The 18,251-nt window shown below is 52.2% G+C and overlaps 1 protein-coding gene across 1 annotated transcript; it reads left to right on the plus strand.

The window, feature by feature from the left end:
* The first annotated feature begins 23 nt into the window (after positions 1 to 23).
* On the plus strand, positions 24 to 11,239 carry LOC149434835 (solute carrier family 33 member 2-like). Its single transcript, XM_089663322.1, has 6 exons — positions 24 to 154; positions 1,340 to 2,900; positions 2,974 to 3,121; positions 4,779 to 4,885; positions 8,436 to 8,545; positions 10,908 to 11,239. Exons 2-6 carry the CDS (start codon positions 2,183 to 2,185, stop codon positions 11,079 to 11,081), a joined length of 1,257 nt encoding a protein of 418 aa, XP_089519448.1. The 5' UTR covers positions 24 to 154; positions 1,340 to 2,182; the 3' UTR covers positions 11,082 to 11,239.
* The last annotated feature ends 7,012 nt before the right edge of the window (positions 11,240 to 18,251 follow it).

The raw sequence follows: 18,251 nt of genomic DNA on the forward strand, positions 1-18,251 counted from the left end.
ACCCAGAAAGCAATTGCAAGGGGCGGGAGGCTGAGGACGGCCGTGTCCTCCAATGACCGCTGACTGTCTGTGTGAACCCCGCCCACTGACCTATCCGCTAACAGACCACGCCCCCGACCTGCTGACTGAGTGAGGGGGAGGAGCCTTGACTAAGGTGAGCTCTGACTAGCCATCCCCAACACTACCTACCTACCCTTCCCCCTACCCACCAACTATATAGAACTACCTACCCATCCCCCTACCCACCCAACATATTACCCATCCCCCTAAAATCCTACCCATCCCCCTACCCAACACTACCCACCCACCAACTATATAGAACTACCTACCCATCCCCCCTAACATCCTACCCATCCCCCTACCCAACACTACCTACCCATCTTCCTACCCACCCAACTATATAGAACTACCTACCTATCCCCCTACCTACCCACTCATCCACATTCCCACCCATCCCACTACCCACCTACACATCCTCCTGCCCACCCAACCATATAGAACTACCTACCCTCCCAACTACTTACTCACCCATCCCCCTACCCACCCAACCACCTTCCCACCCATCCCACTACTCACCCAACTACCTACCCTCCAGTCTGCCTTCACACTCATTCCCCTACCCACCCATCTTTTTACCCACTCATTCCCCTACCCACTCATCCCCCTGCTCCCCCATCCCCCTACTCCCCCATCCCCCTACTCACCCAACTACCTACCCACTCATTCCCCTACCCACCCATCTTTTTACCCACTCATTCCCCTACCCACTCATCCCCCTGCTCCCCCATCCCCCTACTCCCCCATCCCCCTACTCACCCAACTACCTACCCACTCATTCCCCTACCCACCCATCTTCTTACCCACTCATTCCCCTACCCACGCAAACCCCTTGCCACCCATCCCCAGGGTGGGTAGGAAAGTCCAGGAAGCAGCGTGGACGGCCGCCCTGCACAGCTCAGGAGGGGTCTCTGTGCCGGGTGTGGTGGGACTGTGTTGGCATCTATTCCTGCGAACAGCAGAGATGCCACTGCACCACCCGCTGGACAATGCCCGGTATTACACCGAATGTGTGATCAGGAGGCTATAAAGTCACCCCGATCACTCTCATAGACCAGGTGATCGGCGGCTGAAAGAAGCGGAATCCCAGGAGCAGCCATTACCCTGGTGTGAGCGATTATATACACACATCCGCCAGCAGGGGGTTCCAGTGAGTGAGGACGCTTCTATTAATAGGACCCTCCTGCTGCTCCTGGAGGGCGGGGTTATCTCCCTTCTGTGACTCTGTGCTCCTCCTTCCTCTGAATGTCCTCCTTTCTGACCCGTCTTATTTCTTTTCCAGATCCGACCAATTCCACAAGATGGCGCAGTAATGGCGAGCGGGGCGTAATCCTGCACAACCCCCCCATAATCCTTCATAGCCCACCCTCCATACCCCACCCCCCTTCCCATAATCCACCACACCTCTCCCCCACCCTCCATACTCCACCTACCTTTTCACCCAACTATTCACCCCACTTCCCATAGTCCTTTATCTCTCTCACCCAACTGTATAACCCATCCTCCGTACTCCTCCTACACCCTCCATACCAACTTCCAATAATCTTCCATGCCCCTCCCCCACTTCCAATAATCCTCCATACTCCTCCTACACCCTCCATACCCCAAACCCACTTCCAATACTCTTCCATACCCCTCCCCCACCCACCAACCCCACTTCCAATAATCCTCCATACTCCTCCTACACCTTCCATACCCCAAACCCACTTCCAATACTCTTCCATACCCCTCCCCCACCCTCCATACCCCAGCCCACTTCCCATAAACCTTTTATCCTTCTTACGTAACTGTACCCCCCATTCCCCATAAGCCTTCCATCTCTCTCCCCTCCACTGTATGCCCCACCCCCAGCATCTCTTCTACATCCCATAATCCTCTGTCCTTTTCACCCCAACTCATTATACACCCATCCCCCACCCCCATACACCATCCTTTACCACCACTCCTAGTCCTTCATGACCTTCAGTCATCTTGTACATCTCTTTCCCCATCCTGCCACCCACAGGCCATCTTTCATCTCCTCTGCCATAGTCTTCTGTCCTCCTCACCCCACCACCCTCCATCTTCCAGCCCTGCAGTACATGGGTCCACCCTTCCCCCAACCTTTAGGATAGTGTTCTCCACCATGGTAGGCACGGTGGGTTCACACCTTCTCTCTCCCCTGTCCAGTCCGTACCTCCCTCTAGGGGTCCTCTACTTTGTTCAGGGTTTCCCGTATGGCCTCCAGTCTGGCCTCCTTCCAGTTCTTCTTCGCACCCAGGGCCTCTCCCTTTCTCACATTGGTCTGACCAGAGTCTTGTATCTGCCATGGCTGCTGAAGGTTATGTGGTCTCCACTGGTGGATGGAGTGTGGAGCCGTCGGACGTGGCTACTACTGTGTACAGGAGGACTCTGTGTGTGTTGCCTCCTTTGCTCGGTGCTGCCCCCTGGAACTGCTTTCACCTCTCTGGCCTGGCTGCTCCTGCTCATGCACATTCTGTCCTCCGTGCAGGACGTAGCGTTGGACGCAGTTACTGTGGCGGTGCTCACTGAGGAGCAGGTGGGGTTGGGCAACTCTCTTCAGGTTGTGGCCTACAAGCTGGGCTCAGTGATGGCTGGAGGGGGCGCTCTCACCTTGCTGGATATGTTAGGATGGAGAATGGTTTTTCTGCTTCTCTCGGTTAGTTATCTTCTGGCAACGTTGTGTGCTTGGTGGGCGAGAGCCCTTAAAAGGGAGGAGCCAACATCTCGAGGGAACGCTAAGGAGAAAACAAGACGATTGAGTCTGGGCAGCCTTGTATGGAGCGTGTTGCGGGTTCCAGGGACGGGATGGACCATCATCTATGTTCTGATCTACAAACTGGGTGAGGCCTGGTGTCCTCTGTTTGTTCTGGTGACACCTGTGTCCTCCATATCTAACACATTGACCCTCCACAGGTGAGCAGGGCTCCCTCTCTATGGTTCCCCTCCTACTCCTGGATCATGGTGTCTCTCCCGCTGACCTGGGGATCTGGAATGGGATCCTGGCACTGATGGCTTCCATCGTAGGCTCAGCTCTTGGAGGAATGGTGGTCAGCAAGGGCAGGTAAGGCTTCCATTTACCCCACCCTGTAGCCAAGCACTGAGCCACACATTAAAGCCTATTATGTGCCCAAAGAAACCTCTACAAGTTTTTTCGCCAACACCACCCGCCGACACCACCAACTGTGCCAGGGAGGTCCACATCCTTACCGCTCTAACAGTGAAGAACCCCTACACCATTCAGTGATTTATATATTGTGATCATATCCCATCCTAAACATTTCTTCTCCAGGGGGAAAACGTTTCATGTTTGTAGTCTTTGCACATAACTGAGCTCCTCCATCCCCCCCATAACTGAGTTCCTCCATCCCCCCCGTAACTGAGCTCCTCCATTCCCCCTGTAACTAAGCTCCTCCACCCCCCCATAATTGAGCTCCTCCATACCCCATAACTGAGCTCCTCCACCCCCCCCATAACTGAGCTCTTCCATCCCCCCTATAACTGAGCTCTTCCATCCCCCCTATAACTGAGCTCTTCCATCCCCCATAACTGAGCTTCCCCATCCCCATAACTGAGCTCCTCCATAACCAAAAATGAGCTCCTCCATAACTGAGCTTCCCCATCCCCAAAAATGAGCTCCCCCATAACTGAGCTTCTCCATCTCCCATAACTGAGCTTCTCCATCTCCCATAACTGAGCTTCTCCATCCCCCATAACTGAGATCCTCCATCCCCCATAACTGAGCTCCTCCATCCGCCATAACTTCTTCCATCTCCCATTATTGAGCTCCTTCATAACTGAACTCCATCCCCCATAACTGAGCTCCTCCATCCCCCATAATTTCTTCCATCCCCCATAATTGAGCTCCTCCATCCCCCATAACTGAGCTCCTCCATCCCCCATAACTGAGCTCCTCCATCCTCCCATAACTGAGCTCCTCCATCCCCCATAACTGAGCTCCTCCAGCTCTCTTATTAGCTTTGTTGTCCTCTGGATTCTCTCCAGTTGGGAGGGTGTTCCAGTTATGTCTGAATGGGCCCCTAGAGGCCTGCCAAACAGCAGAAGGGGCCTGATATTACTATTACGCAGAATAGGCTCTTCCGTGGGCCTCTCTGATTATGTTTTACTTTGTTACGGGGGTTCTGATTTCATGGCTGAGCTCCTCAGAGTGTTCTCCCAGAGAATAATTCTATTGGATATGGGGGTCAGAGGTCATTTATAGAAAGTCAGATTATGTCCCCCCCCCCCCCACACACACATTTAAAGCAAAATCTGATGCTTAGTTTCGGTAATCCGGTGGGTGCCCATATGTGGCCCTCAGATCACCACGTGGATGGTTGTACACGTTATGTACAAGCCTACCTCCTGGATATGGGGGTCAGCCAGGCTCTGCAGTATCTTGGATGTGTATGGTCAGACTGGCTGCTCGTTCCTTTTAGAGTCACAACCCATTCACCCTGGTGGGTTACCACAAATGCAACGTGTGTCCTGCAATGGGGGTGCGGAATATTAGTATTCCTTCTGAACAGAACCTCAGTCTACTGACACAATGTGCAGATGTGAACAATGGATTGAGAAAAGTGTGACATGCAGCACTTTTATTGTTGTTGAAGCCCATTGTAGATACATGAGCCTCTCAACGCAATGTATGTGGAACACAGAGGTGTGGTGAGGCTCTTCGTCTATCATGTTGGGTCATTGTCCTCTATCCTCTCCTCCAGGTCCATCAAGTCGCTGCTGGGGACTGTTCTGAGTTTGCGCCTCTCCTGCCTTGTCCTCCAGACGTTTCTCCTCTCTGCTCTTGGTAGAGACACAAGTCTTGTGAAAGGTGAGATGGGATTGGCTGTTCTTGTGTCGATTTGAGATTTTTACTAGCAATGATGTGATGGGAGTTGCACTTAATTTAAAGCCACGGTTATTAGTTTCACCAGTGTGTTCCGGTGGAGCTGAGGTGATATCACCCGTGTGTTCCGGTGGAGCTGAGGTGATATCACCCGTGTGTTCCGGTGGAGCTGAGGTGATATCACCCGTGTGTTCCGGTGGAGCTGAGGTGATATCACCCGTGTGTTCTGGTGGAGCTGAGGTGATATCACCCGTGTGTTCCGGTGGAGCTGAGGTGATATCACCCGTGTGTTCCGGTGGAGCTGAGGTGATATTAACCGTGTGTTCCGCGGGAGCTGAGGTGATATCACCCGTGTGTTCTGCGGGAGCTGAGGTGATATCACCGGTGTGTTCTGCGGGAGCTGAGGTGATATCACCCGTGTGTTCTGCGGGAGCTGAGGTGATATTACCCGTGTGTTCTGGTGGAGCTGAGGTGATATCACCCATGTGTTCCGCGGGAGCTGAGGTGATATCACCCGTGTGTTCCGCGGGAGCTGAGGTGATATCACCCGTGTGTTCTGCGGGAGCTGAGGTGATATCACCCGTGTGTTCCGGTGGAGCTGAGGTGATATCACCCGTGTGTTCCGCGGGAGCTGAGGTGATATCACCCGTGTGTTCCGCGGGAGCTGAGGTGATATCACCCGTGTGTTCCGCGGGAGCTGAGGTGATATCACCCGTGTGTTCCGCGGGAGCTGAGGTGATATCACCCGTGTGTTCCGCGGGAGCTGAGGTGATATCACCCGTGTGTTCCGCGGGAGCTGAGGTGATATCACCCGTGTGTTCCGCGGGAGCTGAGGTGATATCACCCGTGTGTTCTGCGGGAGCTGAGGTGATATCACCCATGTGTTCCGGTGGAGCTGAGGTGATATCACCCGTGTGTTCCGGTGGAGCTGAGGTGATATCACCCGTGTGTTCCGGTGGAGCTGAGGTGATATCACCCGTGTGTTCCGCGGGAGCTGAGGTGATATCACCCGTGTGTTCCGGTGGAGCTGAGGTGATATCACCCGTGTGTTCCGGTGGAGCTGAGGTGATATCACCCGTGTGTTCTGCGGGAGCTGAGGTGATATCACCCGTGTGTTCTGCGGGAGCTGAGGTGATATTACCCGTGTGTTCTGGTGGAGCTGAGGTGATATCACCCGTGTGTTCCGCGGGAGCTGAGGTGATATCACCCGTGTGTTCCGCGGGAGCTGAGGTGATATCACCCGTGTGTTCTGCGGGAGCTGAGGTGATATCACCCGTGTGTTCTGCGGGAGCTGAGGTGATATCACCCGTGTGTTCCGGTGGAGCTGAGGTGATATCACCCGTGTGTTCCGCGGGAGCTGAGGTGATATCACCCGTGTGTTCCGCAGGAGCTGAGGTGATATCACCCGTGTGTTCCGGTGGAGCTGAGGTGATATTACCCGTGTGTTCTGCGGAAGCTGAGGTGATATCACCCGTGTGTTCTGGTGGAGCTGAGGTGATATCACCCGTGTGTTCCGGTGGAGCTGAGGTGATATCACCCGTGTGTTCCGGTGGAGCTGAGGTGATATCACCCGTGTGTTCCGTTGGAGCTGAGGTGATATCACCCGTGTGTTCCGGTGGAGCTGAGGTGATATCACCCGTGTGTTCCGGTGGAGCTGAGGTGATATCACCCGTGTGTTCTGCGGGAGCTGAGGTGATATCACCCGTGTGTTCTGGTGGAGTTGAGGTGATATCACCCGTGTGTTCTGGTGGAGCTGAGGTGATATCACCCGTGTGTTCTGGTGGAGCTGAGGTGATATCACCCATGTGTTCTGGTGGAGCTGAGGTGATATCACCCATGTGTTCTGGTGGAGCTGAGGTGATATCACCCATGTGTTCCGGTGGAGCTGAGGTGATATCACCCGTGTGTTCTGCGGGAGCTGAGGTGATATTACCCGTGTGTTCTGGTGGAGCTGAGGTGATATCATCCGTGTGTTCTGCGGGAGCTGAGATCACCCATGTGTTCTGCGGGAGCTGAGGTGATATCACCCGTGTGTTCTGGTGGAGCTGAGGTGATATTACCCGTGTGTTCTGTGGAGCTGAGGTGATATTACCCGTGTGTTCTGTGGAGCTGAGGTGATATTACCCGTGTGTTCTAATGGAGCTGAGGTGATACGGGCAGCACAGTGGCTAAATGATTAGCACTTCCACCTGGCATTGCTAGGGTCGTTGATTCGAACCCCAACCACGGCACCACCTGCCTGGAGTTTGCATGTTCTCCCTGTGCCTGTGGGGTTTCCTCTGGGTACTCCGGTTTCCTCCCACAATCCAAAGATATGCTGGAAGGTTAATTGGATCCTGTCTAAATTGGCCCTAGTATGTGTATGTATGACTGTAAGTTAGGGACCTTAGATTGTACGCTCCTCGGGGGGCGGGGACTGATGTGAATGTACAATATATATTTGTAAAGCGCTGCGTAAACTGATGGTGTTTATATATGTGCCTAAAATAAATCAAATAATAATATCACCCGTGTGTTCTGTTGGAGCTGAGGTGATATCACCCGTGTGTTCTGGTGGAGCTGAGGTGATATCACCCGTGTGTTCTGGTGGAGCTGAGGTGATATCACCCGTGTGTTCTGGTGGAGCTGTGGTGATATCACCCGTGTGTTCTGGTGGAGCTGAGGTGATATCACCCATGTGTTCTGGGGGAGCTGAGGTGATATCATCTGTGTGTTCTGATGGAGCTGAGGTGATATCACCCGTGTGTTCTGGGGGAGCTGAGGTGATATCACCCGTGTGTTCTGGGGGAGCTAAGGTGATATCACCCGTGTGTTCTGGTGGAGCTGAGGTGATATCACCCGTGTGTTCTGGGGGAGCTAAGGTGATATCACCCGTGTGTTCTGGTGGAGCTGAGGTGATATCACCCGTGTGTTGTGGTGGAGCTGAGGTGATATCACCCGTGTGTTGTGGTGGAGCTGAGGTGATATCACCCGTGTGTTGTGGTGGAGCTGGGGTGATATCACCCGTGTGTTCTGATGGAGCTGAGGTGATATCACCCGTGTGTTCTGGTGGAGCTGAGGTGATATCACCCGTGTGTTCTGATGGAGCTGAGGTGATATCACCCGTGTGTTCTGGTGGAGCTGAGGTGATATCACCCGTGTGTTCTGGTGGAGCTGAGGTGATATCACCCATGTGTTGTCTCCTGGGCCATATTATAGCTTCTGATTCCTGCCAGTGCAGTCCAGGAATGCCATTAGGAATTATGGGGCCTCTATTGCCTACCTGAGAGCCCCCCTGTGATGAGATAGGAAGGAGTGCTCACCACCCCTATACCGAAAATTTCAAATATTTAATTTCTGCTCTGAGGGAGCTAATAGAATATCTTAGGCATTCCTGTGGGGCTTCCCTTGTTTAGTACTGGTTTACTATGTGATGATCACTGTCCCTCTCCTGTGATCACTGTCCTCTCGTGTGATGTTCACGCTCTGATGATCACGGTCTGTCTCTCTCTCTAGTCATCTCCTCAATAATATTTTATCTCTGCTTTGTCCTCAGTGTGTCTTCTGCTCAGTGTGGTGGTGCAGCATTTCCTGGCCGGAGTTGTCACCACTGTGACCTTCACTGTGATGATGCACTGCACCCGCCAGGCCCAGCCGAACATTCAGGTAAGGCTGCTGTAGTCAGTAATAATATCCAGTTCAGTGTTTCTAGGCTTCGCACTGCACTCCAGCTGTGGTGCCAACCAAACCTCCGGGTCTCATCTCCTCTCCACAGTTAAAAGTGTGAAAACAGAGTGCACACCGCTTCCAGTTTTTCTTGCAAATATCTCTCTCCTCCTGTCCATCTTCCTTGATGTGTTTCACCCCCTGCTGTCTCTAACTCTATGATTAGGCCCCACCAGGGGGTGAAATGCGTCAGAAGGGATGAGACTGGAGGAGAAGACAGGAGGAATACATACAAGAGATGGGGGATAGGGACAGGAGGAGAAAAGACAGGAGAAGAGGGATAGCAGGAGAGAGACAGGAGATGATGGATGAAAAGGGAAGAGATGGGTGGGAGGAGCTAGGTGGTAGAAGATGAACTGGAAGGGAGAGCAAGGAGGCAAGGTGTGGGAATGGAGGAGAAGGAGGGAAGGAGATGGGTGAGAGGAGATGCACTGGAGGTGAGGAGAGGGGAAGGAGGAGATGGAGGGAAGAAGAGGGATGGGAGGAGATTGACTAGAGGGGAGAATGGAAGCAGTAGGAATGGAGGAGACATGAAGAAATGGAAGGGAGGAGAGGGACAGAAGAAGATGAGTGGCAGGAGATGTATTGGATGGGAGGAGATAGAGGGAAGGAAAGGGACTGGAGGAGATGGGGGGTGAAGGGACTGGAGGAGATGGGGGTGAAGGGATGGGAGGAGATGGAGGGGAGGGATGGAGAGATGAAGATGAGAGGGAGAAGGACGGTACGAGAATGGTTGCAGGAGATGGACTGGAAGGGAGAAGAAGGATGGAAGGAGAGGGACTGGAGGAGATGGATAGGAAGAAAGGAAAGGGATGGGAAATGAGGGCTGTTGGGAGATGGTGGTAGGAGATGGACTAGGGGGAAGGAGAGGGATGTGAGGAGATGGATGGCAGAGGACAGGAGGAGACGGATAAGAGAGAGGGATGGCAGGAGGTGGACGGGAGGGGATAGAAGGGGGAGAGAGGGACAGGAGATGGAGGGGAAGGGAAGAGATGGGGAAGTGAGGGATGAAATGGGGCAGAGAGGGACGGGAGGAGATGGAGGGGAGGAGAACAGGTGGTGATGGACCAGAGAAGAGGGACGGGCGGTGATGGACCAGGGGAGGTGAGGGATGGGAGGGATTAGATGGACAGGGGAGAGGAGGGACGAGAAGAGAGGGACAAGTGGAGAGCAATGGGAGGGCATGGAGGGGAGGAGAGGGATGGGAGGAGAAGAGAAGGAAGGTAGGAGCAGGGATGGACAGACGGAGAGGGATGTGAGGAGATGGATGGCAGAGGACAGGAGGAGACGGATAAGAGAGAGGGATGGCAGGAGGTGGACGGGAGGGGATAGAAGGGGGAGAGAGGGACAGGAGATGGAGGGGAAGGGAAGAGATGGGGAAGTGAGGGATGAAATGGGGCAGAGAGGGACGGGAGGAGATGGAGGGGAGGAGAACAGGTGGTGATGGACCAGAGAAGAGGGACGGGCGGTGATGGACCAGGGGAGGTGAGGGATGGGAGGGATTAGATGGACAGGGGAGAGGAGGGACGAGAAGAGAGGGACAAGTGGAGAGCAATGGGAGGGCATGGAGGGGAGGAGAGGGATGGGAGGAGAAGAGAAGGAAGGTAGGAGCAGGGATGGACAGACGGAGATGGAGGGTATGAGTGGGACAACAGGAGGGGGATCGGAGGAGAGGGGATGGACAGAGGAGGGGAGAAGTATCTCTGCCACTTCTTGCAATGAAGTTTCGCAAGCAAAATGGACTGTGCGGCTCTGTTATTTCACACTGACCACAGCCAATCCCTGTCCTGCTCTGGGGGGGTGCAGCGAAGACTGATTCCAGAGGGACTATATGTAGGATGTCTGGATGTGTGAAGAGTTTTGTACAGGACGGAAGTCTCCTGATCACTATGGTGAGATTTCTGTATACTCCTCATGGTGGTCTCACCTGAAAGCCTATCTCCAAACAGAACATTAATATTTTCACATTAGTGAAAGTTGTCCCCTATTTCCACAGCCAGGTCCCTGTCCAGTGCCATTTCCAGGTATAAGGACCACTCATCCAGGGCTGTGAATACACCCATCCAGCTGGTTCCCAACAGTCCCCTCTCAGTGAAGTCACTTTTCTGGATCCTGAGAGGACCTCACTGCTGGACAGCCAAATGAAAATGTCACACAGGCAATGACATGGACACCCGAAGAACCCTGCCGGATGTGAACATAAGGGCGGGAGTATTTAGATCAGCCAGTGGGGTGGGAGGGGTTAGTATTTACCTGGAGATGGACTTGTAAGATGACATTTCCCGCTCTTCTCTCTCTGCAGGCCAGTCACTACAGCCTCCTGTCCTCCTTGGAGGTCCTGGGGAAGGTCTCCTTCAGCGCAGTGTCTGGGATCATCGTGGACTCTCTCGGAGTTTCCGTATCGTTCTCGGTGTTCATCGCTCTGTCCTGCCTGCCCCTCCTGCACCTCCTGAACCTTCCACCGACTTTATCCTGATGACCGCAGAGCTGACACTCTCCACCAATAACTGTGAATTGGCAGGTTCTCTGCTGCTGTGGATCCTGGAGATCCTTTATATTGATTTGGTTCAGGACTGGAAAATAATACGATCGTTTCTCTCCAGAGAGGAGCAATAAAATTCAGATTTGTAATAATGTGTTATCCGTGCGTTCACTTTTTGTAGATTCAGCCTTCACTATTACTATGGCATTATGGGACTATGGACTGTGGGACTATGGTTACGATCACTCTCCATGGTCCCTTTGTATATAGGAACATAGCCACCTCTTGTTCACTCCCAAGATGGACTATGGAGTGTGGGCTATAGACAATGGGACTATGAACTATGGGATTATGGACAGTGGGACTATGGTTACGATCACTCTCCATGGTCCCTTTGTATATAGGAACATAGCCACCTCTTGTTCACTCCCAAGATGGACTATGGAGTGTGGGCTATAGACAATGGGACTATGAACTATGGGATTATGGACTGTGGGACTATGGTTACGATCACTCTCCATGGTCCCGTTGTATATAGGAACATAGCCACCTCTTGTTCACTCCCAAGATGGACTATGGAGTGTGGGCTATAGACAATGGGACTATGAACTATGGGATTATGGACTGTGGGACTATGGTTACGATCACTCTCCATGGTCCCGTTGTATATAGGAACATAGCCTCCTCTTGTTCACTCCCAAGATGGACTATGGAGTGTGGGATATAGACAATGGGACTATGAACTATGGGATTATGGACTGTGGGACTATAGCTATGTTTGTTATCTAGAATCCCACTGTATGTAGGAACAAAGTCCTTTCTCGATTCCTGAGATGGACTGTGGGACTATGGCTATGTTCCTACATACAGTATGATTATGGAGAATAGACCACCTTCTCTTAGTCACTCCCCAGATGGACTGTGGGACCATGGCTACATTCCTATATACAGTGGGACCATAGAGTGGAAAAAAACACCTTGCTCACTCCGGAGATGGACTATGGAATGGGGAAGTATGGACTACAGCCACCAACGGACTATGAGATTATAGGACTGTGAACTATGGGATTATGGCTTGGATCGTTCTCCATGGTCCCATTGTATGTTGGAATGTATCCACCTTCTCTTGCTCATTCCGGAGATGGACTATGGACTGTGGGACTATGGCTATGTTTCTACATACAGTAGGACCGTGGAGAATAAACCACCTTCTCTTGCTCACTCCTGAGATGGACTATGGAATGGGGAAGTATGGACTACAGACACCGACGGTCTATATGGCAAGGGTGTCAAACTGGCGGCCCTCCAGCTGTTGCAAAAGTCCCATCATGCCTCTGCCTTTGGGAGTCATGCTTGTAACCGTCAATCTTGCAATGCCTCATGGGACTTTTAGTTTGGCAACAGCTGGAGAGCCGCCAGTTTGACACCCGTGGTCTTTGGGATTGTGGCTTGGATTGTTCTCCACGGTCCCATTGTATGTTGGAATGTATCCACCTTCTCTTGCTCAATCCGGAGAGGGACTATGGACTGTGGGACTATGGACTGTGGGACTATAGACTGTGGGACTATAGACTGTGGGACTATAGACTGTGGGACTATAGACTGTGGGACTATAGACTGTGGGACTATAGACTGTGGGACTATAGACTGTGGGACTATAGACTGTGGGACTATGGACTGTGGGACTATGGACTGTGGGACTATGGACTGTGGGACTATGGACTGTGGGACTATGGACTGTGGGACTATGGCTACGTTACAGGAAACCTTTGTAGGAGGAGGAAGCTTTTCCTCGCACCAGTACATCTGAGGTGAGGTGAGTGAGTTTTACCGAGAAAATGGGGCTCTCTGCATTACTACCGACCCTCAAACTCTGCATTACTTGGTATTAACCTCTGCATGACATACTACTGACCCCTGCATAACATACTACTAAGCTCTGCATGACATACTACTGACCCCTGCATAACATACTACTAAGCTCTGCATGACATACTACTGACCCCTGCATAACATACCACTAACCTCTGCATTACATACTACTGACCCCTGCATAACATACCTATAACCTCTGAGGTACATACTACTGACCCCTGCATAACATACCTATAACCTCTGAGGTACATACTACTGACCCCTGCATAACATACCACTAACCTCTGCATTACATACTACTGACCCCTGCATAACATACCACTAACCTCTGCATTACATACTACTGACCCCTGCATAACATACCACTAACCTCTGCATTACATACCACTGACCCCTGCATAACATACCACTAACCTCTGCATTACATACCACTGACCCCTGCATAACATACCACTGACCCCTGCATAACATACCACTGACCCCTGCATAACATACTACTAACCTCTGCATTACATACTACTGACCCCTGCATAACATACCACTAACCTCTGCATTACATACTACTGACCCCTGTATAACATACTACTAACCTCTGCATTACATACTACTGACCCCTGCATAACATACTAACGTCTGAGGTACATACTACTGTCCTCTGCGTTACTTTCTTCTTGCCCTTGACCCCTGTGTTACTACTAATGTCGGAACTACTACTAGATTCTGCGGTACTTCTGACCTCTGTGTTACATACCACTGACCCCTGCACTGTCTTTGACCCCTGCTCTTTGCATGACCTCTTCCTGACCTCCAGACTCTGCGTTACATACTAGTGACCTCGGAACATGGCATTACTCAGTACTGACCTCCTCCAAACCCACCATTGCACACAGCAGGAAAGCAAACCTGTTCATTATTTTACCCCGCCCGCTCACATGGTATTTACCGTGGGCGGGTGCAATCCCGTACATGTATGTCATCCAGCCTGTTCCAGGCTAAGGGCGCACAGCACGCCTCTCCCGTGACCACGACAATCACAACGTCAACAAAGCTGCTATGAATGAATGAATTTCATAACGGCTGTCATTCCTATAGAGTGATGTTGTGATTGGCCCACAGCTATCACATGGTACCTGGGCCAATCACAGCACACGATAGTAATGACAGCTGTTGTGAATGTAACCCATTCATGACCGTTCAAAACATTACCGTGACAGCGATCAGCACAGTAAAGTGTGAAAGGACAAAAAATCCCAGATCACCCCCCAGAGTAGTACAGTGTTACCATGGTGACTGAACTACTCTGATGACGGGACGGAAAAATAATAAAAAAAAGAAAAGCTAAAAAAAACCTAAAGTTTTAAAAAATTGAATAAAGCATATATAATTTTTTTTCTAACATACTACCAGCCCGTGTCCCCGATCCCCTCCGTACCACTCCGTGTCCCCGATCCCCTCCGTACCACTCCGTGTCCCCGATCCCCTCCGTACCACTCCGTGTCCCCGATCCCCTCCGTACCAGTCCGTGTCCCCGATCCCCTCCGTACCACTCCGTGTCCCCGATCCCCTCCGTACCACTCCGTGTCCCCGATCCCCTCCGTACCACTCCGTGTCCCCGATCCCCTCCGTACCAGCCCGTGTCCCCGATCCCCTCCGTACCAGCCCGTGTCCCCGATCCCCTCCGTACCAGCCCGTGTCCCCGATCCCCTCCGTACCAGCCCGTGTCCCCGATCCCCTCCGTACCAGCCCGTGTCCCCGATCCCCTCCGTACCACTCCGTGTCCCCGATCCCCTCCGTACCACTCCGTGTCCCCGATCCCCTCCGTAACAGCCCGTGTCCCCGATCCCCTCCGTAACAGCCCGTGTCCCCGATCCCCTCCGTACCAGCCCGTGTCCCCGATCCCCTCCGTACCAGTCCGTGTCCCCGATCCCCTCCGTACCAGCCCGTGTCCCCGATCCCCTCCGTACCAGCCCGTGTCCCCGATCCCCTCCGTACCAGTCCGTGTCCCCGATCCCCTCCGTACCACTCCGTGTCCCCGATCCCCTCCGTACCAGTCCGTGTCCCCGATCCCCTCCGTACCACTCCGTGTCCCCGATCCCCTCCGTACCACTCCGTGTCCCCGATCCCCTCCGTACCACTCCGTGTCCCCGATCCCCTCCGTACCACTCCCATGAGGGCGCTGCTGACAGGATGGGAAAAAAATAGTTGTGAAAACATCAAATTGTATTCAATTTCTTCATTTTCAATAAATTGTGACAAAAATACTCTCCATGCCTCTTACTACCTGACATTTGGGGGGGATTTGTACCGTCCTGACATTTGGGGGGATTTGTACCGTCCTGACATTTGGGGGGATTTGTACCGTCCTGACATTTGGGGGGATTTGCACCGTCCTGACATTTGGGGGGATTTGTACCGTCCTGACATTTGGGGGGGATTTGTACCGTCCTGACATTTGGGGGGATTTGTACCGTCCTGACATTTGGGGGGATTTGTACCGTCCTGACATTTGGGGGGATTTGCACCGTCCTGACATTTGGGGGGGATTTGTACCGTCCTGACATTTGGGGGGGATTTGTACCGTCCTGACATTTGGGGGGGGATTTGTACCGTCCTGACATTTGGGGGGGATTTGCTCCTCCCTGAATAAATCATCGTCCCCCCATCCCAGCACACCACCTCCCCCATAATTCCTCCATGTAACATGAATCATTGTATTCTCCCCCAATATCCTCTCTCAGCACAATTCCTCCCTCCCCCCATCACAAATCCTCTCCCTCCAATCCTCTCTTCCAACACACATCTTTTTTCTTATGCTAGGTAAATCATCCCCCTCCCCCCTTCTAGCACAAATACTTCCTCAAGATCAATTGTCCGAGTACAACCCCCCCCCCTCCAAATTCCCTACCCCCAATACCCCTTCCCAGCACAAATCCCCTCCCCTCTAAACTTCCCTTCTAGCACCAATCCTTTTATTCACAGCCAAATCCCCCCTCCTCAGCACAAATCCTCTTCCCCATCCTCCCACAAGTCTTGCCCCCAAATCAATTGTCGCAGCACAAGCCCCCCCCCCCCAAAGCACAGATCCTTTGTCCTCCAAATCCCCCTCCCCCACTCAAATCAACCATTGTAGCACTTTCCCTCTCAATCCCCCATCCCAGCACAAATCCTTGTATTCTTGTCCAAATTTCCCTCCCAGCACAAACGTTCTCCCTCCAAACCTCCTCCCAGCACCGTTCCTCCCCCCTCTGCTGGTATAAATTATCCCCCCCAAATCGATTGCCCCACTACAAATCCCCCCTCCCAGCACAAATTCCTCCATCATACCCCTCCTCCAAAATACACTGCCACCCCAATTACAAATCCTTTTCCTTTCCTAGTACCAATCCTCTGATCCTCCCCAAATCTCCCTCCCAGCACAAATCACCTCCCCCATAATTCCTCCATCTAACATGAATCCTTGTATTCTCCCTCCAATCTCCCTTTTATTACAACTCCTCCCCCTCCATTTTTCAGTACAAATCCTCTGCTCCTCCCCAAATTCTACCTTCCAGCACAAATTATCTTTGCTGCCAAACTCCACCAGCACAAAACCTCTCCCTCCCAATCCCCCTCCCAGTAAAAATCCTCCCTCATAAATCCTCCTAGCAGAAAGCACAATTCCTCCCCCCCCCCCCAACACAAATCTCCTACCTCCCAGCAAAAATCCATTCTCCTATGCAAACTAAAGCATGCTTCACCCACCCCCCCCCCAGCACAAATCCTTTTCCCTGCCAATACCCCCTTCCAAGCATTAATACTCCCATCATGCACCCCTCCCAGCACATTATTCCCCCAAACCTCCCTCCCAGCACAAATCCCACCTGCTAGCACTACCACCACCCCTTCTTCCCTTCTAGCACAAATTCTCAATTCCCTTCTAGTACAGACCCCCCCAAATCACCTGTCCCAGAAAAAATCCTCTTTCCAAAAAACATCCCCCTTTTCAGCAAAATCCTCTTCCCGCTAGCACAAATCCTCTCCTGCCTGTTAGAAACTCCCCCACACACCCAAATCCCCATCCCAGCACAAATCCTCACCCACAATCCTCCTCCTACCACAAATACTTTTATTCTATCCCAAATCCCCCTGCACAAATCCTCCTCCCATCCTAGCACAAATCTTGCCCCCAAATCATTTGTCCCATCACAACCCCCCCCCCCCCCCAATCCTTCTTCCTCCAAATCCCCATCGCTACCACCACAAAAATCAACTATTGCAGCGTACTTTCCCTCTCAATTCCCCATCCCAGCACAGCTCCCCCCTCCCAGCACAAATCCCCCCTCCCCAAATACTCCTTTCAGCACAAATCCATGTATTTTCCTCCAAATTTCCCTCCCAATACGAATCCTCTCTCTTCATTCCTCCTCCCAATACAAATCCCCCCATCACCTCTTCCCCAAATCCTTTCACCCAATCCCCCCTACTAGCACAAATCCTTCTGCCATACCCCCCTCCTCCAAAATCAACTGTCTCAGCACAAATCACCCCCAAATACAAATCCTTTTCCCCCACAAAATCCCCCTACCAATACAATTACACCCCTCCAACACAAATACTCTTCGACCCCTAAAATTTCCCTTCTAGTACAATTCTTCCCTCCCCCCTCCCCACACAAATCTTATGCCCACAATCCTCCCTTCCAGCACAAATCCCCCTTTCAAGCACAGACCCTCTCTGCCAACCCCAAATCACCCTCCAGCACAAATCCTCTACAATATCCCCTCCCCCCAAATCCCTTCTCCCTGCACAAATACTCCCCTCTAACTCCTCCTCCTAGCACAAATCTTTTTATTTCCCACCAACCCCACCTCCCTGCACAATTCCTGTTCCCCTCCAAATCCCCTACAAGCACTACCCCCCCCCCCCCCAAATCCCACCTTCCAGAACAAGTCCTCTCACAATCCCTGTTAGCACCAATTCTTTTATTCTTCACCCCCCCAAGCACAATTCCTTCCTCCTATCCTAGCACAAATCTTTCCTCATACCCCCAAAGCAACCATCCTAGCATAAATCTCCCCCCCCCCCATTACACATCCCTTTCCCCCCAAATCCCCCCTCTCAGCACAAATCCTTTTCCACCCCCCAAATTCTTCCAAGTTCAAATCCTCTCCCTCAAATCCCCCTCCCAGCACAAATCTTCTCCCCTCCAAATCCCCCTCCCAGCACAAATCCTCTCCCCTCCACATTCCCCCAGCATGAATCCTCTCTCTAAACCCCCTTCCATTTCAAAACCTCTTCTGCCCTAAATCT

Source organism: Staurois parvus, unplaced genomic scaffold (genome assembly GCF_062004578.1).
Source record: "Staurois parvus isolate SC_StPar_1 unplaced genomic scaffold, SC_StPar_1.0 ptg001661l, whole genome shotgun sequence".
NCBI classification, from domain to species: domain Eukaryota; kingdom Metazoa; phylum Chordata; class Amphibia; order Anura; family Ranidae; genus Staurois; species Staurois parvus.

What these genes read in the sequence shown, in the direction of transcription:
- LOC149434835 (XM_089663322.1), top strand. Translation starts at nt 2,183, where the DNA reads ATGGTAGGCACGGTGGGTTCACACCTTCTCTCTCCCCTGTCCAGTCCG. An exon ending in AGACACAAGTCTTGTGAAAG is followed by an intron (nt 4,886 to 8,435) that starts GTGAGATGGGAT and finishes CTTTGTCCTCAG; the next exon opens with TGTGTCTTCTGCTCAGTGTG. An exon ending in AGGCCCAGCCGAACATTCAG is followed by an intron (nt 8,546 to 10,907) that starts GTAAGGCTGCTG and finishes CTCTCTCTGCAG; the next exon opens with GCCAGTCACTACAGCCTCCT.